At 39.4% G+C, this 22620-nt stretch overlaps 1 protein-coding gene across 2 annotated transcripts in view; it reads left to right on the top strand.

The window, feature by feature from the left end:
- The first annotated feature begins 772 nt into the window (after positions 1-772).
- The window catches only part of TM9SF3 (transmembrane 9 superfamily member 3), a 71713-nt gene continuing 49865 nt past the window's right edge, over positions 773-22620 (top strand). For both annotated transcript variants that reach the window (XM_021943532.2, XM_003904060.5), the window contains exons 1-2: positions 773-1789; positions 11280-11475. In XM_021943532.2, the coding sequence (XP_021799224.1) occupies positions 1694-1789; positions 11280-11475 (292 nt within the window). In that variant the 5' untranslated portion in view covers positions 773-1693. The remainder of the gene's footprint in view (positions 1790-11279; positions 11476-22620) is intronic.

Raw genomic sequence — 22620 nt, forward strand, 5'->3', positions numbered from 1 at the left:
AACTTTTTAATCTGATGACATAGTTAGCACATGCTCACTGTAAAAAGTAACTAAACATTTATAGGCATGTACAAAGTAGAAAGTTAACCACTGATAATGGTTTGTCATATTTCAGATTGTTTTCTGTGGGCAGGATAACATATTGCCATACAAAATAAAATTAAACTATTATTTTATTCAACTTAAAAATTTAACAGTACCTCTTGGTTATCATTCCATGCCAGTACTTACCTATTTCGGTTTTTTAAAGTGGCTGTATAGTTGGTAAATCATTAGTCGCAAAAAGACCTATCATGGAGCCAGACTGAGTGGGTCTGGTCTTTCAGCAAGCCACTCAAGCTCTTTTTGCTTCAGTTACCTCATCTGTAACATGAACATTTTCACCGTATCTGCCGCATAGGGTTTCTGTGAGGATTTAATGAGCCAATATCATTCAGAATTGTGCCTGGCAGATGAAAACCTTGGTGGTGACTCCATGATTGATTTACCTAACATTCAAGAAGTGTTTTAAGCAAGGGAGTGAGCGATATAATCTGGTTTCTTTTTAGAAAGATCACTCTGGCACCTGTTGGGGATGATAAACAGGGGAGGAAGATCAGTCAGTGGTGGAGATCTCTTGGGAGACTCTTGCAATACATAGTGATATGGAAAATTGGTTGGTAATGGCAGAGGAAGGAGAGGAAAAATAAACTCTTTAACCACTTTTAAGAGACCAAATGCTAGAACTTGTTGATTGCTGATGGCCGAGAAGTCCTAGATTTTTGGCTTAGAGGACTATGTAAATGGTGGTGCCACATTTGTGTATTTTTTTTTTAAAGATTTTTTTTGAGTCTCTACTACGGATCTGGCACTGTTCTAGGTACAGGAAATATGGAAACAGGCCCTCTCCTCCGAGGAGCTTACACTCCAAGAGGTATTTATGACAGGGAAGAGGAGACCCAGAAATAGTTAAGTAAACACACAAATGTACAAGAATGGCAAACTAACTTAGCATTTCTTGACTGAATCGTAGGGGTCCAGTAAGTATTCAGTAACTTTAAAACACTTATCCAACGCTGTACGAGTTTCACTATATCTCCTAACGGTGATTACAGAAGCCCGTGATTCATTCACAGCGGCAGGAAAGGGTTATTTGATCTGATCCCTCAAGTTCCGAAGGCAGGAGGTCAGACGATCGGCCCCATTTGGCAGCCAGAGAAAGTTAAGCATTTTGGCCAAGGTTACACAACCCTAAACACCGGGACGCGGCCCGGACGCGGCTTCGGCTTTGCGGTCCAGGCCAGGCCACTGCGCCGGGGCCCAGCCTGCTCGGCGCCTGCCAGAGTGCTCGCCAGGCCGGTCGCTCCGCGGCTCCCAGGAGCCGGCGAGGAGCCGGCGCGCAGGCGGCGGTTGCAGGGCCCTCCCTCGGCCCGACGGCGGTGGCGGCCCCGCGTCGCGAGGCACTTCCGGCGCGTGCCGGGGTGGCCGGATGACGTGGCTGAGTCAGAGGAAGAGGCTGAGGAGGCGCGCGGGGCGGGGGAGGCTCAGGAGCGGGCGGTGACGGTGACGGCGACGGCGGCGGCAGAGGAGGCAGCGGCTGGGCCCGGGCCCCGTGCGTCTGTCCGCGCCCCGTGGATGCGAATCGGCCGCAGCGGAGGCGGCGGCGGCGGAGGAGGAGTCGGTGGGCCGGCTCCGGGCCGGTGGGGCGCGGAGGATGAGGCCGCTGCCTGGCGCTCCAGGCGTGGCGGCGGCCGCCGCGCTGTTGCTGCTGTTGCTGCCACGGGCCCGGGCGGACGAGCACGAACACACGGTGAGGTGCCCCGGCCAGTGCGGCCGCCCCGGGCTAGCTCCCCAGTTGCCCACCGAGGCAGGCCCCACGCAGCCTGGAAGGCCCGGCGGTCCGGTGAATCCCCGCGGCGTCCCGAGGACTCCTTCCGGTTGGGCCTGGCGGAGCAGGAACCTTGGGAGCGTGGAGCAGGCATTTCCGTGCGCTCCTGGGACAGGGCTCCGTTCCCGAGTGCCAGAGCTTCCTTCACCCGGCCTGCGCCTCAGTGGCGCCGCACCCCAGGGTCTCGGGGGTCCTGGGGCCGGGAAGGAGCCTGGGAAGGGTTGGAGTTCAGCCGCCGCGGGAGCGGGGCGACGGGCAGGCTGGGCTCGGGGCTTTTGCCCCCCGGGGAAGGAGACTGCCTTCTGGCTACTGAGGGCTGCGACGTGGAGGAAGATGGATGCATCGCGATTACCCGGCAGCCACTAACCAGGAAATATACTACACTTCATGGTCCTCTTTGGCTTTTTTCGCCCGCTTCTTCCCAGACCGGATTAAAACCCTGGGGTGGGGCCTCGTTAATAAACTTGAATTGAAGAGCAGTTTACACTTACTTAAATTCCTAGGCCTTTCTTGTAACTTTCTCCTCACCTTCCAGCCCCCACTCCGGATAGTGCCTAACTAAGGCAGCTTCTGACAGTAAAGGGTCTTAATGTTTCCTAGTCTTCAGGTCAGGGCCAGGAACAGTCCCTTTTGCATTTGGCCTAAAGTTGATTGGCAGTTTATTTAATTGGCATTCTCACATCAAAGCGTGCATGTGAACGACTCTTCAAGTGGCTTTCACTTAGGGCTGTAACTCTGGTTTTCAGAATGGTAGACTTGAGTAAGGTAGGAAGGTCAGGTAAATTGAGAGTTTGCTTGACGAGTAATTGTTTTTTATACCTTTACCATTAATGATAGGAGTTTCCATGAGAGATTGTGTTTGACTAAGTAAGAAAGATCTGAGGGAGTCTTACGTCATTTCTGGAAAGTGAGGAAATGAAGCAGTCGTCCTTACATATTTAATGGACCCGATTTTATTTGTAATCAACAAAACTTTTCGCTGGACCCTTGGCTAGCTGGGCTCTTATTTTAGCTAATAAAAGCTCTAAACTTTTGGCTGTTCTACCTTCGGTCACAGCCAGAAACTTCTTGCCTGTGTAGGTATATATTTCTTTAGGGACACAAAGCTTGAATTGGTGACATGTTTTTGTGCTGTACTTGTGGTGTTTCACCTAAGATAATTTTGTTGGGAGGTTAAACAGCTTAAGACGATTTCCTTTTGTTTTCTTCTATCAGATAAGCTGTCTCAAAGTTTAAGAACTGCTATTGTTTCACATAGTATACAGGGACCATGTATAGATTTGGGTCTTTGATTATTTTTAAATTTTCAATGGGCATCCATCGTTTTGTTTAATGATATTGTTACTAATATATTTCCAATTAAAAAAACACTTATGAAAAGTTACCATATGATACTCAGAATCTCAATGCGTAGTTCCATGATACAGGCATATAGGCTCGCAAGTGTACTGTATTCTACTTTTTAATCTTGTAATTATCTTGTGACTTATACTGCTATAAATAGGGAAACACAATTAAAATTTTAAAAATTGGATGTATATAAAGGCTTTAGAATAATTTACAAATTAAAAGTTTAATTTCAATGAAGTTTTATTGCTAGGACTATTTCAGTTTTTTATTCTAGTAATTGAATATAAGATATTTGATGAAAGGTTTTTGTTGACTGCCACAAAAGAGAATATGGCATATATGAGATGGTTGCTAGACAAAAAGTTTAGAATCCATATTACTTCACGTCTGTATTGAACTGCTCTTACTTGGTTACCCATTATTAAATACCTGTTATTTATTTATTTTTGAGACAGAGTCCCACTTTGTTGCCCAGGCTGGAGTGTAGTGGCGCTGTCTCACCTCACTGCAACCTCAGCCTCACCGGCTCAAGCGATTCTTGTGCCTCATCCAAGTAGCTGGGATTACAGGCATGTGCCACCACACCTGGCTAATTTTTGTATTTTTAGTAGAAAGGGGGTTTCGCCATGTTGACCCGGCTGGTCTTGAACTCAAACGACTGACCTCAAATGATCTGCCTGCCTTGGCCCCCCAAAGTGCTGGGATTACAGGCGTGAGCCACTGCGCCTGGCTAAATACGTATTTTAAAAAGCAAAAAAAAAAAGTTATAGGAAGAATAGCATTTAAAAATAAGCATAAAATTTAAATGTGTCATTTATATTATTTTTCATTATTAGCCAAAATCTTTTGCTTTTTCTAAGTTTCTTGAAAATATTTCTCAAAAACTAGGCATTCATCTTAGCCAGATAACAGTACTGAAAAAGCTATATGGTCAAGTAAGTTTTATTTTTTTATTTTTATTTTTTTCTATCAAAGAGGCAAAAGTAGCTAGTAAAGAGAGAATAATACTAAAGGAAGAGGAGACATTGGTATGGGCAGGTTGCTAAGTAGGTGTTTAGTAAATACATGTATAATTGAATTATCAAAGACTAACTTTTAGAAACTAAAGCTGGCCTTTAAATTAATTGCCTGTAAAGATTGTTTCCAGATAAAGATAATAGCTAGGATGTCTTTTGTAGCAAAATGGGCTATACACTGTTATTTTTATTTTTATTTTTTTTAAGAGGCATAGTTTTGCTCTTGTCATCCAGGCTGGAGTGCAGTGGCACAATGTCCGCTCACTGCTATCTCTGCCTCCTGGGTTCAAGCAGTTCTCCTACCTCAGCCTCCCTAGTAGCTGGTATTACAGGTGCGCACCACCATGCCTGGCTAATTTTTGTATTTTTAGTAGAGACGAGGTTTCACCATGTTGGCCAGGCTGGTCTTGAACTCCTGACCTCAGGTGATCTGCCTGCCTCAGCCTCCCAAAGTGCTGGGATTATAGGCATGAGCGTGAGAAGTCATCTATTAATAACCTATGAGGTGAGTAATATGCCCATTTTATAGATGAGGAAAGTGAATCTAGAGAGGTGAGGTCACCTGCAGATAACACACATCTGGTGGGGGTAGAGGTGGGATTTGAACTTAGGCATTCGGAGTTGATAGTCTTCTACACTGAGAGCTGCCATATGCTCTACTCCCCTTTATCCTAAAAATAAGACAGTAAAGCTCAATTAGGTATTGAGCGGTTCTCTGTATTGATTTTTAAGTTCTTAAATGCTGGGATAAGTGTGGCTCCATAATGAGTTGTTTCTGAGCTGTTTGGGTTAGCATTAAGGAGCAATAGGGTTGACTTCATGGGCACGTGCCCTGAATAGTCACACAAGACTGTGGGAGAACTTGTTTTCATGCTGTCCTGTAACATCTCGAAGTTTTAAATTTTTGAACAAGGGGCTCTGTATTTTTATTCTCTACTGGGTCCCACAAATTATATAGCTTGTCCTAAGAGGAGGCAATACCTTATGTCCGTTCCCCAAAGCCCCTGATTTCTCTTACTGTACCTACTGAATTAGGATTCAGGTGGCCATCTGACCCATATGCTATTTTTTTCTTTTCTTTTTTCTTTCTTTTTTTTTTTTTTTGAGACGGTGTTTCACTCTTGTTGCTCAGGCTGGAGTGCAATGGCATGATCTTGGCCCACTGCAACCTCTGCCTCCTGGGTTCAAGCAGTTCTCCTGTCTCAGCCTCCTGGATAGCTGGGATTACAGGCATGTGCCACCGTGTCCAGCTAATTTTGTATTTTTTTAGTAGAGACAGGAGTTCCCCATCTTGGTCAGGCTGGTCTGGAACTCCTGACCTCAGGTGATCCGCCCTCCTTGGCCTCCCAAAGTGTTGGAATTACAGGCTTGAGCCACTGTGCCTGGCCCTATGGTGTATATATACATATTTTTTATGTGCTTATTTATCCAAAGTTCTTTTAATAGTCTCTGAAGAGTGTTGAAAAGGAAATGTGCTATTGATTTAATAGAGGCTGTATGTACATATCTAGAATATGTAAGAATGTGTTCCTTTTAATTTTTAAAAGTTGAATTATATATGCATTACAGACATGTTTTGTGAAATGAAAATTAACACTTTTGTGGAAGACAGGCTTTTAATAAGTGATTGAAGGGATATAGGCTTCTTTATAGAGTCAGTGAAAGGTGTGTTTATGCTTATTTGGTTTTCTGAAACTCAAAGCACTTGGAAGCATCTAGAGTTAGATTACTATGTCTCCTAAGATTCCGAAGGGCTGCATTAAAAACGATTTCAGATTGAGAATCATAGAATTTTAGAACTAAAAAGACTCGATAATTTAATCCAAAACTCCTCATTTTCCTAATGGCCTGTACAGGTTCAGAGACTTGCTCAAGGCCACAGAAACAATCAGAGCTTCCTGATCGCTAGTCTTGCCTTTTCTACCTGTCTTGTATGTATAATTCCATAGTTTTAATATGTAAAGATGTTAGCACCAAAAACCCAGTACTTAGGGGTGCAGGAATCTTAGAGCATTTTATGGTTTGCACTGTAGCCTTGAATTTTTATGGGTTCTGTTTCCTTAACAAGATCACAAAGTCAGATTTTTTTTTTTTTTGGTCTGTTACGTACACAAGCACTGTACTTGGCACAAGTGGTATTTGATCAGTGCTTGTTGAATGACTTGAATAATTAGGGAGCTACTAGTGACAAGGATGTGCAATGTGGAAGCACAATGAACAAACTCAGGCCATTATTCATTTAAGATGCATTGTCTCCTGTTTCGATTTGGGGGTCCTACCTAGGCTAAAATCCCCTATTTCTCTGTGGCCCAGTATACTGGTAATCTTGAGACTTCTAATGTTGGACAGACTGAATGCCTGCCAGAATCCTTTACTCAGCCTCTGCCTCATAAATACTTTGTATTATATCACTAAGTGATTTCAGAAATGTTTTGTTTGATTTACTTTGGCAAATGGCAACCTTTTGTCTTTGTCTCTGTTGGGAGTATATGAACTCTTGAAACTTACTGAAAATTTGTAAAGAGTATAAGCTGTTTACTGTAAGTGCATTTGTGAGTTATCTAATGTAGATTGTTAAATACCAAAGTTCGTTGTCCTATTTTCAGCTCTACTCAATGATAGACTGAAAGTTTATTCAGGTACAAAGCTATTTTTGAGAGAGAGTAGTTATCTCAAGAGGCTATTCAAAAAAATACATTTCTAATTTATTTGTATTAGAATTCCGATGTGTGTTTTAATAATTAAAAGGCTTTGAAATTATGATTTCTGGAACATTTATTTTGAAGTAAACACACATATTTTTCTCCTTTGTATGAAAAGGAAGGATAGCATTTTGGTGCTTGTTCTGAACCCTCAGTCCTTTGCCCATCTATATAAATTGTGATTTCTTATTCAGATTTCACATGACTACATCAGCAATATTATCTTCTAAAGCGTTTCTCCTGAGAATAATTAATTCGTGACCTCTGTCAAGGAGGAAAACTTTGGTAACCCCCAACACACAAACAGTATTTAAATAAGAGGGGCCCAACATTGGTGACTTCTTGAGAATAAAGGTCATTCCTTTTGAGATTAGAGTGCAAATAATTTCTTAGAAGGTGGTTTTTTTTTCCCCCCAGGCAGATTAAAGGCTCATGTGGAAAAGTTACTCGGTATTCAGGACTGCCTTTAGTTGCTTTGTACACCTGCACTGCTTTCATATTTCCTTGATTTAGTTTTTTGCTCTTTAATGAATGAAGCTGACTAGGGATTAGCAAAAATACTGACCTTTTAAACTTGATGCTGATTAATTTGGACAAATTATTTAACATCTCTGTTCTTTAGTTTTGTTTTTATTTTTAGTCTGTAAAATGGGGAGATAATAGGACCTATTTTATAGAATGTTGAGATGATTATTTAAATGTTCATGTAAAGACCTTAGAACTATACCTAGCTCATAGTATGTATTTATTGTTAGCTAGTGATGTTATTATTACAAAAATGGTGAGATCATGTCATGCTAGGGTTTGGTGAATTAAGGCTTTACCTGAGGATTTGAAAAAGGAGGATTTGAGCAGTTCGGAAGGGTTAGTAGAATTTGACTAAGTGGAGAAAAGGAGGGCATTCTAAATTTGGGGAAATGACGAAAGAAGATGAAGCAGAAAAGGGGAGGAAGGCAATATCATAAACCGTTTTGGCCAGCGCGGACGACTTAAGTGTAGCAGTGAGATTCTTCTGAGAGCTGGAAAGTAAGTAGGTGAAGAATGCCGGTAGCCTGAATTGGCCTTTTCTTACTTGGCCATTTCCCAGGGAAGCCTCAGATGGAAGGGATTATTATCCAGTTTAGGGATTCCCTGATTCACTGCTGTGCTTCTGTGACTCCACCCCCCACCTTCTTCTGGGCCTGGCACTCCCTTGCCACAGACTGTGGAGCTCAGGGGCTTTGTCAGAGCTTTAGGGAAAGGAAAGGTTTTTATTTGTTTTGTTTTCTCCTTCAGATGTTGTGTGAAGTCTTTTGGTATTTTTTAATTTCAAAATATTTTAAAACATTCTCTCTTGAGAAAGAACTCTTGATCTTGTCTTGGAAGCACTTATTCACAGGGACAATCAAGGGCTGCAATGAAAAGTAAACATTTTATGTTCATTGTATTAAACCACAGTCTGCATAATAAGGAGCAAAATAAAAGAAAAAAAGCATTATTTTTGCCTTGCTATTCACCCTGAACTCTCAATATGTGTATTTCTAATTACTATTTCAGTCCTTTTCCCAGAAAGAATCTTATACTGCAGAATGGTGTTAAGTTTTGTTACAGTGCTGGCATCACATCGTAACTCTACCATTCTGTTGAGGGTTCCTGAATGTTTAAAATGAGTGACTTCGGAATATTTGGCTTAACTTTGAGATCCTTAAATTATTTTAGTCCTTATGTTTTAATTTGTATAAAATAAATGGATGCCCTATTTTTAAAGGTATTGATTTTCAAAGATTTTGTCTATTTTTAAAGGAAAAGTTTTGGAATTTATAGGAAAAGTATTTTTGTGCTTATTTTCACAAGTTACATTTATAACATTTCTGCAGACTCAGCAGGATTAATGGCAAGGTGCTCTTTAATAGGTTGTCTCATTCAGCATTCTGCTCTTAAATAGATGAATTATGTTACCTCCCCTTATTTTTCTGGAAAGGTAACTCTTACAGTCAGTGTACATATCATTTCACATCCTTCAAACTTCTTTTACCAAGTTGCCAATGAACTTTACACTTCAGTATTTCTTCAGTGTTTTCCCGTCATATTTATTAAATATCTATTTGCCTTGGTGGATAGGTTCTTTTTGTGAGACAGAGTCTCACTCTGTCACCCAGACTGGAGTGCAGTGGCACAATCTCAGGTCACTGCAACCTCCGCCTCCTGGGTTCAAGTGATTCTCCTGCCTCAGCCTCCCAAGTAGCTGGGGTTACAGGCATGTGCCACTACACCTTGCTGATATTTGTGTGTTTATTAGAGACGGGGTTTTACCATATTGGCCAGGCTGGTCTCAAACTCCTGACCTTAAGTGATTTGCCGGCCTCGGTGTCCCAAGGTGCTGGGATTACGGGTGTGAGTCACCACACCTGGCCATGAACAAGTTTTAATTCTAATATCAACTCTTGTTAGTTGGTAGTGGTTGGTTTAGAGCACTGTTTTGAGAACTCTGAGGCGGTATCTACGTTCAGCAGAAAGGAGTTAACTTTTTGATTAGTGCTGTGTGGCCGTGAGCATTGGATGGAAGAGTGGGGGCTTACATAAATTTGTCAGTCTCCCCAGACAAAAAGAATAGTAATGAATGCAGATATACAGATACGTTAACATTTAGACCTTTGATTCATTACTTCCTACATGAAGATTATCTACAGTTTTTCTGAACTCCCTTGAAAAGCTTATGATTTTCCAAATTGTTATTCGTCCTGACCTTCTCTGCCAAAGTGAATTTAATCATTCCTTTATTGTTGCCCTTTAGTACCTTAATTATAATACTTATTTTTTCTTTGTTAATCATTTACTTGTCTGATTCCACTGTGGATTATGAACTTCTTAAGGAAACGACAGTATTTTATTTACTTTTATATTCTTAATACCTAATGCTGTGCTCGGTACCTGTCACATATGTATTCAAAAGGTGAGATCATTTGTTATTTCCTTAATGATCTGGCTGTTGTCTTATATGAACAGTGAGGCATTTATGTTTGAAAATAACATGACTAGGTCTAAGTCTTAGGGTGGTAGTCGTGTGAATCAAAAGAAAAAGGCAGATGTTTTGGATAAGAACATGTAAGTTAAATATTTTTGGGTTCCCTGGAGTGCAGAGAGATTTGGGGTTTGAGTCTCCATGTCTGAGAGAATGGTAGTACCATTAGAAAAATGAAGCTGAGGAAAGTGGATTTGGGTAGATAAGTTTGGTTTTGGAGATGTTAGGTTTTGATTGAAAATGTTTGTTAACTAGTTTTAGATGGAGGACTGGAGATAAGAATTTCATAGTAGGCCAGTTGGATAGCTTCTTCTATTATATGCTCCATAGCAACCTACCTTATTGTTTAATGCCCATCTTTCCCCCAGAAGGGCAGGGAACACATCTTGTTCAAAGCTATATCCTCAGTTATAAACACAGTTGCTTCACATGCTAAGCACTTAGTAAATAATTGTTTAGTAAATTAATGTCTGCACTATTAGTTAATGCATCCAGTGTTGTCTTTAATTTATGTTGCTACTTAGAATTATTAGTTTTAAAATTACTATGGGAATCATTTTCTATAGAATCATTGGAACTTTAAACTTGTAGAGATCTTAGATATCTTTGACAGGCCTCCCACTTGTACCTTGGAACTACCCAAAGTCATTATTGACCACACTTCAGATTTAGCTATGTGTAGTATTCACTGATACGTAGTTCCATAATTACTTATTCAAAGAAATATGCATATAGTGCATATCTTTCAGGCTGCTAACAAGATAGAATATTGGCTTGAATGGACTTGTGGAGGTTCTGTAGTAGTCTTCTTCCTTGTGTTTGATCATTTCTGTCCTCTGTAGTACTTTGACCAGTGGCTGTGTGAAAGTCTCACAAGGAAATGAAATTTTATTTATGCTTGCTGGCAATGTTAGTTTTTGTTTTTTAATTTATTGATTAACATGAGGTTCTGGATAAACTATTCATTTTGTTTCCTCCTTCTTTGTCCATGTTATCATGGTGAATCATGCTGGTTGCAGGTTTGCCATTATTTGATAGTATAAATGTAAATAATAGACGTACTCTCATGAGCTATTGGACTTAGTTTACACACTGTTTTCTATAAAACAAGTTTGGAAAAGATGTATCTTCCCAAGACTACCATCAGAGGATATAATTTTAAAATTCACAAAGTTTCATTTTTAAGATGTGGACATTCATCATCAGATTAAGCTTCCAGTATTTTATTTTATAGCTTCCTGAACAGAGATGATGCACTTTTGTTTAGAACTCATAACAAATATTCCCTTAATTTGAATTAGTTTTTTTTTTTTTTTTTAATTCGTTTGCTTTTCTTGTTTCAGTATCAAGATAAAGAGGAAGTTGTCTTATGGATGAATACTGTTGGGCCATACCATAATCGTCAAGAAACATATAAGTACTTTTCACTTCCATTCTGTGTGGGGTCAAAAAAAAGTATCAGCCATTACCATGAAACTCTGGGAGAAGCACTTCAAGGGGTTGAATTGGAATTTAGTGGTCTGGATATTAAATTTAAAGGTAAGTAAACCTTAATAGTCCTTACAATGCAATTCGGACTGTATAAGGGTTTCTTAATTTTGGCACTATTGATACTGGGGTTGGATAATTCTTTGTTGTATGGAGCTGTTATGTACATTGTAGGAAGTTTAGCAGAGTCCCTGGCCTTACCCCCCAGATGCCAGTAGCACCTTCCAGTTGTGAAAACCAAAAACGTCACCAGACATTGCTAGTTGCCATCAGTTGAGAACCACTACTTTAGACTCTAATGTATGTTTTAATCTGTAAATGAAGTGTATTGCATTTAGGAAAGTATATTAGTAATTAACAAAGATTTCCTTTGAATATTTATAAGATAATAAAATAGATAATTGTTAATAAAATTGTATTTCCTTAACATATTTCCTTCTGAAAAGTGTTCTCTAGTAAATCCCCTATTGATTAGACACATGTGGCCTGGGAAGACCTTCATAGGTATTTAACAAACTAATTTTTGGAGGTCTGAGGCTTTAATGGGATGCGTGGATACTTAAAATTCTTGTGTAAAGTCTCAAATTCAAACTTGTACCATAGGCTTAGCATGTATTATTTATCAGCGTTGTATTAATTTATCCTGTTAATACCTATAGGATATTTAAATTTTAAGTCAAAGACTTCTTAAATTTGGGGAAAAAACTTCACCTTATCTAGTTATGCGGGTATCCATTTGTCAGGTCCTTTGAGTGTGTTTATACTTTTCATTTTTTTTCTGTGAAGTTTGTCAGAGAGTATATTTCCTGCAGAGGCATTTTTAGAATGGTGATCAGAAGCTTGAGTAATTTAATTTTTGCAGGATCTTTGATTAGGTGTCTTGGTTTTTGAATACATCATGGATCCTGTAAACAGGAGCTTTGGATTTTAGTCCCCCCCCCCTTTTTTTTTGGTGCTGTATTCATTTTAGTAAAATTGTTTACTGCAGTTTTGACTTCATTGTCTCCGTGTGTAAGATGAATAGTAACTGACTTCTGGTATTTTTAGTACTAAAGATGTTATTATTTTAGTACTTTGGGGAAAAGAATGACAATGAGATTTTAAAGATAACGTTACTTTAATTTCGATTTGTTAAATTTTATTCTTGTTTTTAAAATTGTTCAGTTATTGTTGAAAATAGGTATACTGTATATATTTACATTCTCCCCCTCCCCTATCCCCCTCTTTATAGTCTTTGGGGCTTAATTATAAAATTAAGTTGTAAATTTAAACCACAGTGGCATGGCCTGTAATTTTATGAATCACTGTAAACATACCTTTGAGGCTTGTGTTTTAATTTAATTAGATAATTTAAGTATTTAGTCACAAGTAACGAGAAAACTTAAACTAGAAAATGTGATCTTTGAGATTTCGTCTATATGTAATCATCTGCTCTTTTTCCATATTTGGTGTACATTTCTAGTTTATTAAAGAGGAACCAACAAGAGAGAATAGGCAGAACTCCTGAATCCTCCTTTGCTACTGTGTACAGATTTCATTAGTTTTTGAGATCCTCACCCATATTTACTAAAGAGTACTTACTCAGCAACTATTTTTTTTTTTTTAAATACTTTAAGTTCTGGGGTACTTGTGCAGAACGTGTAGTTTTGTTACACAGGTATACACGTGCCATGGTGGTTTGCTACACCCATCAACCCGTCACCTACATTAGGTATTTCTCCTAATGCTATCCCTCCCCTACCCCCCAACCCCCTGACAGGGCCTAGTGTGTGATGTTCCACTCCCTGTGTCCATGTGTTCTCATTGTTCAGCTCCCATTTATGAGTGAGAACATGAGGTGTTTGGTTTTCTGTTCTTGTGTTAGTTTGCTGAGAATGATGGTTTCCAGCCTCATCCATGTCCCTGCAAAGGATATGAACTCATCTTTTTTTATGGCTGCATAGTATTCCATGGTGTATATGTGCCACATTTTCTATCTGTTCTATCATTGATGGACATTTGGGTTGGTTCCAAGTCTTTACTATTGTGAATAGTGCTGCAGTAAACATGTGTGCATGTGTCTTTATAGTAGAATGATTTATAATTTTTTGGGTATATGCTCAGTAATGAGATTGCTGGGTCAAATGGTATTTCTAGTTCTGTATCCTTGAGGAATTGCCACAGTGTCTTCCACAATGGTTGAACTAATTTACACTCCCACCAGTAGTGTAAAAGCGTTCCTGTTTCTCCCATCCTCTCCAGCATCTGTTGTTCCTGACTTTTTAATGATCGCCATTCTGACTGGTATGAGGTGGTATCTTGTGGTTTTGATTCGCATTTCTCTAATGACCAGTGATGATGAGCTTTTTTTCGTATGTTCATTGGCCACATAAATGTCTTCTTTTGAGAAGCGTCTGTTCATATCCTTTGCGCACTTTTTGATGGGGTTGATTTTTTTCTTGTAAATTTGTTTAAGTTCTTTTTAGATTCTGGATATTAGCCCTTGTTAGATGGGTAGATTGCAAAAATTTTCTCCCATTCTGTAGGTTGCCTGTTCGCTTTGATGACAGTTTCTTTTGCTGTGCAGAAGCTCTTTAGTTTAAGTAGATCCTATTTGTCTATTTTGAGTTTTGTTGCCATTGCTTTTGGTGTTTTAGACATGAAGTCTGCCCATGCCTATGTCCTGAATGGTATTGCCTAGGTTGTCTGTTAGAATTTTTATGATTTTAGGTCTTACGTTTAAGTCTTTAATCCATCTTGAGTTAATTTTTGCATAAGGTGTAAGGAAGGGGTCCAGTTTCAGTTTTCTGCACATGGCTAGCCAGTTTTCCCAGCACCATTTATTAAATAGGGAATCCTCTCCCCATTTCTTGTTTTTGTCAGGTTTGTCAAAGATCAGATGGTTGTAGATGTGTGGTGTTATTTCTGAGGCCTCTGTTCTTTTCCATTGGTCTATATATCTGTTTTGGTACCAGTACCTTATTTGGCAATCTTAAACCCCCTTTTATTAGTTCCTAGAGGCTGAGATGGAGGGATTATTTAAATAGAAGAAGATTGTTTTCATGGGTAAAGAAGTGGGATTTATTTTCTTTTCAGACTAAGCTAAGCACCTTTAGATTAAAAAAAGAAGAGCTAGCCAAGTGTTATTCCCTGAGAGTTGGTGATTCCTAGGGGTCTTACCAAGTTTCCACATCCAGCCTGGATATGCTGCTAAAGAAGCTGTTAAATTAAGTGCCTGGATGAAATAGTAAATGCTAATTAGATTTATCTTCTCCCTCTATTGTAGCTCTTTGCTTGCTATGTTCAAAGATAAAGTCAGTCATGCTTTGAAAAGTGTTGTAGGTTGTTACATATCCACACATTTAAAAAATAGGATGCACCTTAGAGATTGTGTCATCCAATTCCCTCTCCCAGAAGCCCAGAGGTAAAAATGATTTATCCATGATGTGTCGTAGCATACTAGTAATAGAAACTGGAACGTTATGCCTCTTGTGAACTATAGAAATATTTACCATATATTCTTAATCTTTCGTCTCTTAAATATTTGACTTTTAAAGATTCTTCTGAAGGAATATTCAAATAAAACAAAATTTTGGGAATGTGAAACCAGAGAAAACTATATGTACACATACATACATGTTTATGCATACACACACATCTTTTTTTGACCTAGTAGATTGTGTCAGGCTCCATGGATTGGTATCGTTTTGTAAAATGAAGATTACTAAAGAGACTATTTAAAGGAACTAATGTTAGTCTAATACAGGATGCCTCTCACTTAAGATTTTATATACAACTTTTTCTTGCTAATAATCTTGGCCGGGCGCAGTGGCTCAAGCCTGTAATCCCAGCACTTTGGGAGGCCGAGACGGGCGGATCACGAGGTCAGGAGATCGAGACCATCCTGGCTAACACGGTGAAACCCTGTCTCTACTAAAAAATACAAAAAACTAGCCGGGCGAGGTGGCGGGCGTCTGTAGTCCCAGCTACTTGGGAGGCTGAGGCAGGAGAATGGCGTGAACCCAGGAGGCGGAGCTTGCAGTGAGCTGAGATCTGGCCACTGCACTCCAGCCTGGGCGACAGAGCGAGACTCCGTCTCCAAAAAAAAAAAAAAAAAAAATTCTTATATTCTAGCACTAGCCAAAAATGCTAAATTGAGACCATTTTAAGAAAATGCATTAAATATAGAAGGACTGACTTAGGTTAGGCCTCCTTGAACCTGGGTTGATTTCAGTACCCTCCAGTTTTAGAGGGTACCTCTTGGAATCTTGCCATCATAGTGTGGAAAGAAGATGTGCTTTAGGGTCAGAGAGACTTGATGCATCCAGCTCTGCCTCTGCTTACCTGTGTGGTCATGGGCAAATTATTCAACCTCTTTGGTCTCATATTGCTTATTTGTGAAGTGTGGGAAATAATACGTATTTGATAGAAGTGTCAGGTTTAAATGAGAATGCATATAGAGCATTTATCAAAGTTCCTGGTATATAGTTTATATTCAAAAAGTGGTAATTAGGAATACTAATAGCACATAGTATGGGTCTGTAACTCCAACTTGATTTTGTATTTGTGATTATGAAATGTTAGTTTATTGATTATAGACTTTGATTTATCCCCAAGCTGCTGCACTAGCCTATTATAATAGCACTCTTGTTCACCACTGCACCCTTAGCTATTAAGACATAGTATGCTTTTAATAAATTGTCTAGCACCCAGACGGATTGTGCCTACTTGTTGTTATGATAATTGGTTCATTATGAACATTAGATGATCTGGAATAGTAATTCTTAACCAGAAGAGATCACCACCCACCCGTCCTGCCCCTTCCCCCGTTTGAGAATTCCTGCAGTGTAATGAAGGGTGTTAATTGTGGAAAAGTCAGTGACTTCTACAGGGCTCCTTCCTTCTGTTTATTTTATTGATCTTCTCTTGAACTTTTTTCTTCCTTGAATTTCCCAACTTAACAGAGGGCTGAAATTATTTTACAAGTATTTTTTCTTTAGAGTTAATTGGTAAGTTGAGAGTACTGCAGATATGAAGAGATGCCAAGGGCTGTTTAGAGCCTTATATATTTTTAGTTCAGTGATTCTCAATCTTGGTTGTTCTTATCTTCACTATGCAGTATTTCCCTCCAGATACCTGCCTGGGGAATATAGGCCTGATTGCCAAGGGGTGAGAAAAAGGGATTGGGGGGATGGCAGGTTTATTTATTCAGCCTGAAGATGTTTACTTTAGGTAATCCCTCATGCTGTTTTCAGTCCCTGGCTTCTGCTGTTCCTGCTGTCCCTGATTCTGGAACCCCTCTGGTTTAAGTTCTCTAGAGGAAGGTGCCACTGGTCTACTACAGGGATACGTTGAGGATACAGTATGTGTCTAGCTGTATGAAGGGTAGAGGAGGCGACTTAGCTATCCAACCCGTCTGTGTACATATTTAATATTTTAATACAATTCCCTTTGTGTTCAGTCCTACATCTGTCCCCCTAGCTTCTATAGTGCCTCCAAGTCCTGAGTGTCTCTTGGGTTCTGTGAAACCAGTTCCCTCCCTTACAAGCATCATTCTCCTGTTATGTTTTCTCCTGCTTTATTAGTAGTTTGTCATCTTACAACTGTTTTCCATTTCCTAAAAATGTGTTAAAATCTTTTTCCCATGGCCAGGTGCGGTGGCTCACGCCTGTAATCCCAGCACTTTGGGAGGCCAAGGCAGGTGGATCACTTGAGGTCAGGAGTTCGAGACCAACTTGGCCAACATGCTGAAACCCTGTCTCTACCAAAAAAATACAAAAATTAGCCGAGGGTGGTGGCAGGCATCTGTAGTAATCCCAGCTACTCGGGAAGCTGAGGCAGGAGAATTGCTTGAATCCAGGAGGCAGAGGTTGCAGTGAGCCAAGATTGTACCACTGCACTCCAGCCTGTGCGACAAGAGCAAAACTCCATCTCAAAAATAAAAATATATATATATTTTAAAAAATATATATTTTGTATGTATATATATACACATTATATATATGTATTTTTTATATATATATATGTTTTTTTTTCCCCACTGTCTTCTCTTCTTTTCGTCTTTGTGGACTTAACATCCTTTTTATTCCTTCACTGACATTTTATTTATTTATTTTTATTTTTATTTTTATTTTTTTTTGAGACGGAGTCTCGCTCTGTCATCCAGGCTGGAGTGCAGTGGCGCAATCTCGGCTCACTGCAAGCTCCACCTCCCGGGTTCACGCCATTCTCCTGCCTCAGCCTCCAAGTAGCTGGGACTACAGGCGCCCGCCACCACGCCCAGCTAGTTTTTTTGTATTTTTAGTAGAGACGGGGTTTCACCATGTTAGCCAGGATAGTCTCGATCTCCTGACCTCGTGATCCACCCGCCTCGGCCTCCCAAAGTGCTGGGATTACAGGCTTGAGCCACCGCGCCCGGCCTCCTTCACTGACATTTTAATGTGTTTTAGGAGAGAGAAGAAACATACTTGTGGTTAAATCTGCCTTGTTTGTAAGTGGAAGTCTGGGAACTTGGTGCAATGTTTTGTCCTGTTGGTTTCAACCAAAGTGTTTTAGCCAGACCAAATAATTTGAATCTGAAATTTGTCAATTCTTATTACTGATATCTTATACCTTGTACTAACTGCAGATTTGATAAATATGGGCATCTCTGTTTTTTGTTTTTTAAAGGAATGTGTATGCATATATATTTCTCTGATTTTAACAGTGATACAAGTTCAAATACACAATTTAGTGACTACAGGAAAATATAAACTGGCTATAATTACCATTAACATTTTGTTGTATTTTCGTCAGTCCTTCTGTGTTTCTGTTTATCCACATTGTTTTAAATATGTGAACGTTGAGTTCATTATATATATAATTTTTTTAAAGTTTATTTAACAAATCCTTATATAGTGCTTATTATGTGCCAGACACTGTTTTAAGCACATTCTAATTCATTTAGTAAGTGATATATAGTATTTGTTTGCTTTTGTTCTCTTGACATTTTATGAGCTTGTCCCCATATTGTTAATTACTCTTTTAAAAAATATGGCTACATAGTGTTGTGTAACTTGGATACTGTGATTTTTTTCCACCCATTTTCTTTCTTTCTTTCTTTTGTTTTTGAGAGTCTTGCTGTGTCACAAGTCTGGAGTGCAGTGCCGTGGTGCGATCTTGGCTCATTGCAACCTCTGACTCCCTGGTTCAAGCAATTCTCCTGCCTCAGCCTCCCGAGTAGCTGGGATTACAGGCTTGCGCCACCATGCCCGGCTAATTTTTGTGTTTTTAATAGAGACGGGGTTTCACCATGTTGGCCAGGATAGTCTCGATCTCCTGACCTCGTAATCCACCTGCCTCAGCCTCCCAAAGTGCTGGGATTACAGGTGTGAGCCACCGCGCCCAGCCTTTTCTCCCATTTTCTAGTTGTATGATATTTTGATCCTTCCTTCCATCCTTCTTTGGTTTTCTTTCTCTGCTGTTGCATGTAAGTATTTCAGTACATCTCTGAATCTCTTATTAGGATGAATTCTTAGAAGTAGAATTACTAAATCAATGTGTATAAACATATTTAAGGCAGTTTTTGATACAGGTTGCGAAATTGTCATTTAGAAAAAATTACAGTGTTTATACTGCTAGTCAGGTTGGTCATTTAATCAATACTTTTTATATAGTTATTTAATTAACTGTGAATATATTAGTTTTTCCAGTTCTTGTTTTCCTCTAGTTCATTCAGCAGTTCTTGAGTATCTTATTGCATTCCAGCACTATGGTAGGCGCTGGGTATGCATAGTTCAACCAAGAGCTCTGGCTTCTGGGGTCTTCAGGCCCTCTGAAATTCTACCTTAATTTTGTGTGAATGTGCATTTTCAGGGGGTGGGCAAGGGAGAGATCACTTTCATTGGATTCTCAAAGGGGTGTGAGGCCCAAGGAAACTTAAGAACATTTTCTGTGAATATATTGGCACTTTCAATCCTTTTTGTTTTTTTTTGGAGACAGAGTCTCCCTGTTGTCCAGGTTGGAGTGCAGTGGTCCCATCACAGCTTACTGCAGCCGCAGCCTCCCTGGGCTCAGCCTCCTGAGTATCTGGAACTATAGGCACATACCACCATGCCTGTCTAATTTTTCTGGTTTTTGTAAAGATGAGGTTTTGCCATGTTGCCCGGGCTGGTCTCGAACTCCTGGGCTCAAGGGATCAGTCTGCCTTGGGCCTCCCAAAATGCTGAGATTCCAGGTGTGAGCCACCGCGCTTGGCCTGATGCTTTTAATTCTTAACTCTGGGAAGGAGATAGCATAGATGCTATCTCTGTTAAGGGAACTGAGAGGTTCATGGAAGTTAAGTAACTTGCTTTTTATTCACATAGCTACTGGATACTAGAGCTCAGAATAAACCTCACCTTTCTGCTTATTTCTCTATAAATTTTTATATATTGATTTCTTTGATGAGAGACTTTGCCAAGTGCTGCTGAATTAGAGGTAGACTGTTTCTCGTTTTCCAAATGTAATATTATCAAAAGAGAAAGTAAACGAAGTATGGCATACTGTGTTCTTAGAGAACTCGTGAATAATTACCACTTTCTTTTCTCAGTGCTTTCACTGCCTATTCAATTATTAGCGTGGAGTTTTATTGGGAATTGATGGTAGATTATTGGTGCGTCGCGTCCAGAATCTACCTAACCTTGCTTTCTGTTTGAAAAATGAGGTTAACATTTGCCACTTTACTACTTTGGTTTTTTTCCCCTCGTAAAAACTATTTACATTAGTAAAATCTTAATTGCATCTTTTTCAGAATTCATGGATGTATGTTTCATCTTCAAAAGATATAGCCTATTGTAATTTTAAAGCACTGATTTATGCTGGTAGATTTTTCAGATTGTTTTCCAGATATATAGAGTGCTGAATAATAATTTGGCATGTTCATACACATTGCATTAGTTATCTTCAAATTGGCAACCTCCTGAGGGAAATGCTGTTTCAGTTGGGCAGCCAGACTCTTCCAGTTATTTGTGATGTTTGTATTTGTCCACCTGCCTGGAAGTAGAATTTCGTTACAATGTGACCAACCAACACCCTTTTTATATAGCCTGTCATAATAATAGTTTTTCCCTTTTAACACGCTTTGTTTCTAGACTTTACATGAGTTAAAGATATTCTTCAAGACCTGTTTATCAATCCTTCTCAGAGACTCTGTTCAAAAATTTCATTTGTTAATAAATTGGCATTTTCTCCTTCTGTACAAACATGCACACTATTCATACACAGATGCATGTATAGGTACATACCCTAATATGCCTAGTGATTTCCTTTGCCAAATAAATGGAAAATTATGTGCTTAAAATTTTTGGTTTATTTGTTTAGTGCTTACTAGTCTTTGCAGGGTACTAAAGCAGGCATGGCTGGAGATAAAAAGGATATAATCAGTTATGAACAAAGCACTCAAGACCAATGGTGTTTTTGAGGAGCAAGATACTGGTATGAGGTAGAAAATGGTACAGGCCGACATACCATAAGGGAGATATGGGAGTGGGTATGAGAAGTATGGGGATTGAGGAATCAGGGACTCCTTTGTGGAGGAAAGGGTTGGGGGATGGGGAGGATTTTAGACTGGACATTTTAGGTAGAGTTAACAGCATGAGCAGAAAAGTTCAGAGGCCAAGAGAGCACAAGGTATGTGGGAATTGAGTTTGGCTTGAGCATAGAGGCAGATATATCAGTTGGGAAACAAAGAGTTGGACTAAAGTTCAGACTCTGAGGAATCTTTTAAAAGCTTTATACAGGTAGACCAGGCACGGTGGCTCACGCCTGTAATCCCAGCACTTTGGGAGGCTGAGGCAGGCAGATCACCTAAGGTTAGGAGTTCAAGACCAACCTGCTAACATGGTGAAATCCCGTTTCTACTAAAAATACAAAAAATTAGCCGGTCCTGGTGGTATGTGCCTGTAATCCCAGCTATTCAGGAGGCTGAGGCGGGAGAATCACTTGAACCTGGGAGATGGAAGTTGCAGTGAGCCAAGATCACGCCATTGCACTCCAGTTTGGGCACAAGAGCGAAACTCCGTCTCAAAAAAAAAAAAAAAGCTTTATACAGATAAATGCCATACTGTATATATTTCAGAGCTTCCTACTTAAATCTACCACATTGTTAATGACCATTATTAATTAATGTTTGTTTCTAACGGCAATAAATTCAATGGCTTTGCAGAGGTAGCTGTGAGGTCTCCTACTGCCACGGTGGCCATTTGTTGTCCCTTAAGCCTGGACCTTCCTTTGGTTCTGAATATCCCTTCTGTAGCTGCAGTTGCCTGCTGCCTTTTGTTCATTATCACACTCCATGGAGATCCCATTTGGGGACCTCTTGCTGCCAGTTTTTCTAGTTCCTGCTATAGAAATCCTTTGAAGCAATCTCATTTTTTAACCCTCTGTTGCTTCACTGCTTAGCCTCAGGGTTTTTTATTTTTTTGCCATCAGGAAAATCCTAAATTCCTTGCTGCCTAGGAGGGCTTGGGCAGAAAGAAAATCTATATGGGAGTCGTTGTTGGAGACAAATTAATTTTCTTCCCATACTTGGAGGATGACATTTCCTTGACATTCTTCCATGGGGCTTCAGTGTTTACTGCCATCTTTGGTGTTGTAGTTTTGGGGTACCCACTCTAGGTTGGTCTATAATGTGGGAAGCTATTATCTCTGTTAAGGGTTGGAGATATATTGCTAGGTATCTTGAGTTATAAATTAGGTTGCTATTTCTTTGAGCCACTAAATGATGTAGCTACAATTTATGTTTAAGAACTTTTGATCAATAAAAAGTTTAATAATGTTTCTTTAGAGAAATTGCATTGTATATTTCAAATAACCAATATTATAGTACAAATATAGTATAGAACTTAAAAACAAACTTGTGCTTTCTTTTTTGTTCTTGTTCAGAATGATTTCTTAATTTTCTTTCTGATTGCTTAATATACCAAAACAACTTCTTTTGATTGACATGTTGAGTATTTGTAGGTTTTTTTGGATTTTCTTTTGTTTTATTAGAAACATAGGTACATTTTTGAAATACTAGATTTACTAAGTTAGAAAGCATCTGAATAGAATTATAGTAGTAGTATTTTTGAAAGCAGTCAACAGTGGAAAATGACTCATCTTTAGGGGACTTTAAGGCAATTTATAAACAGTGATGCTTGCTGAATAGAGGTTTGCTTTTTAATCTTCCTACTTATGAATAGTCACTGGGTGTTTTCG

Source organism: Papio anubis, chromosome 11 (assembly GCF_008728515.1).
Source record: "Papio anubis isolate 15944 chromosome 11, Panubis1.0, whole genome shotgun sequence".
NCBI classification, from domain to species: Eukaryota; Metazoa; Chordata; class Mammalia; order Primates; family Cercopithecidae; genus Papio; species Papio anubis.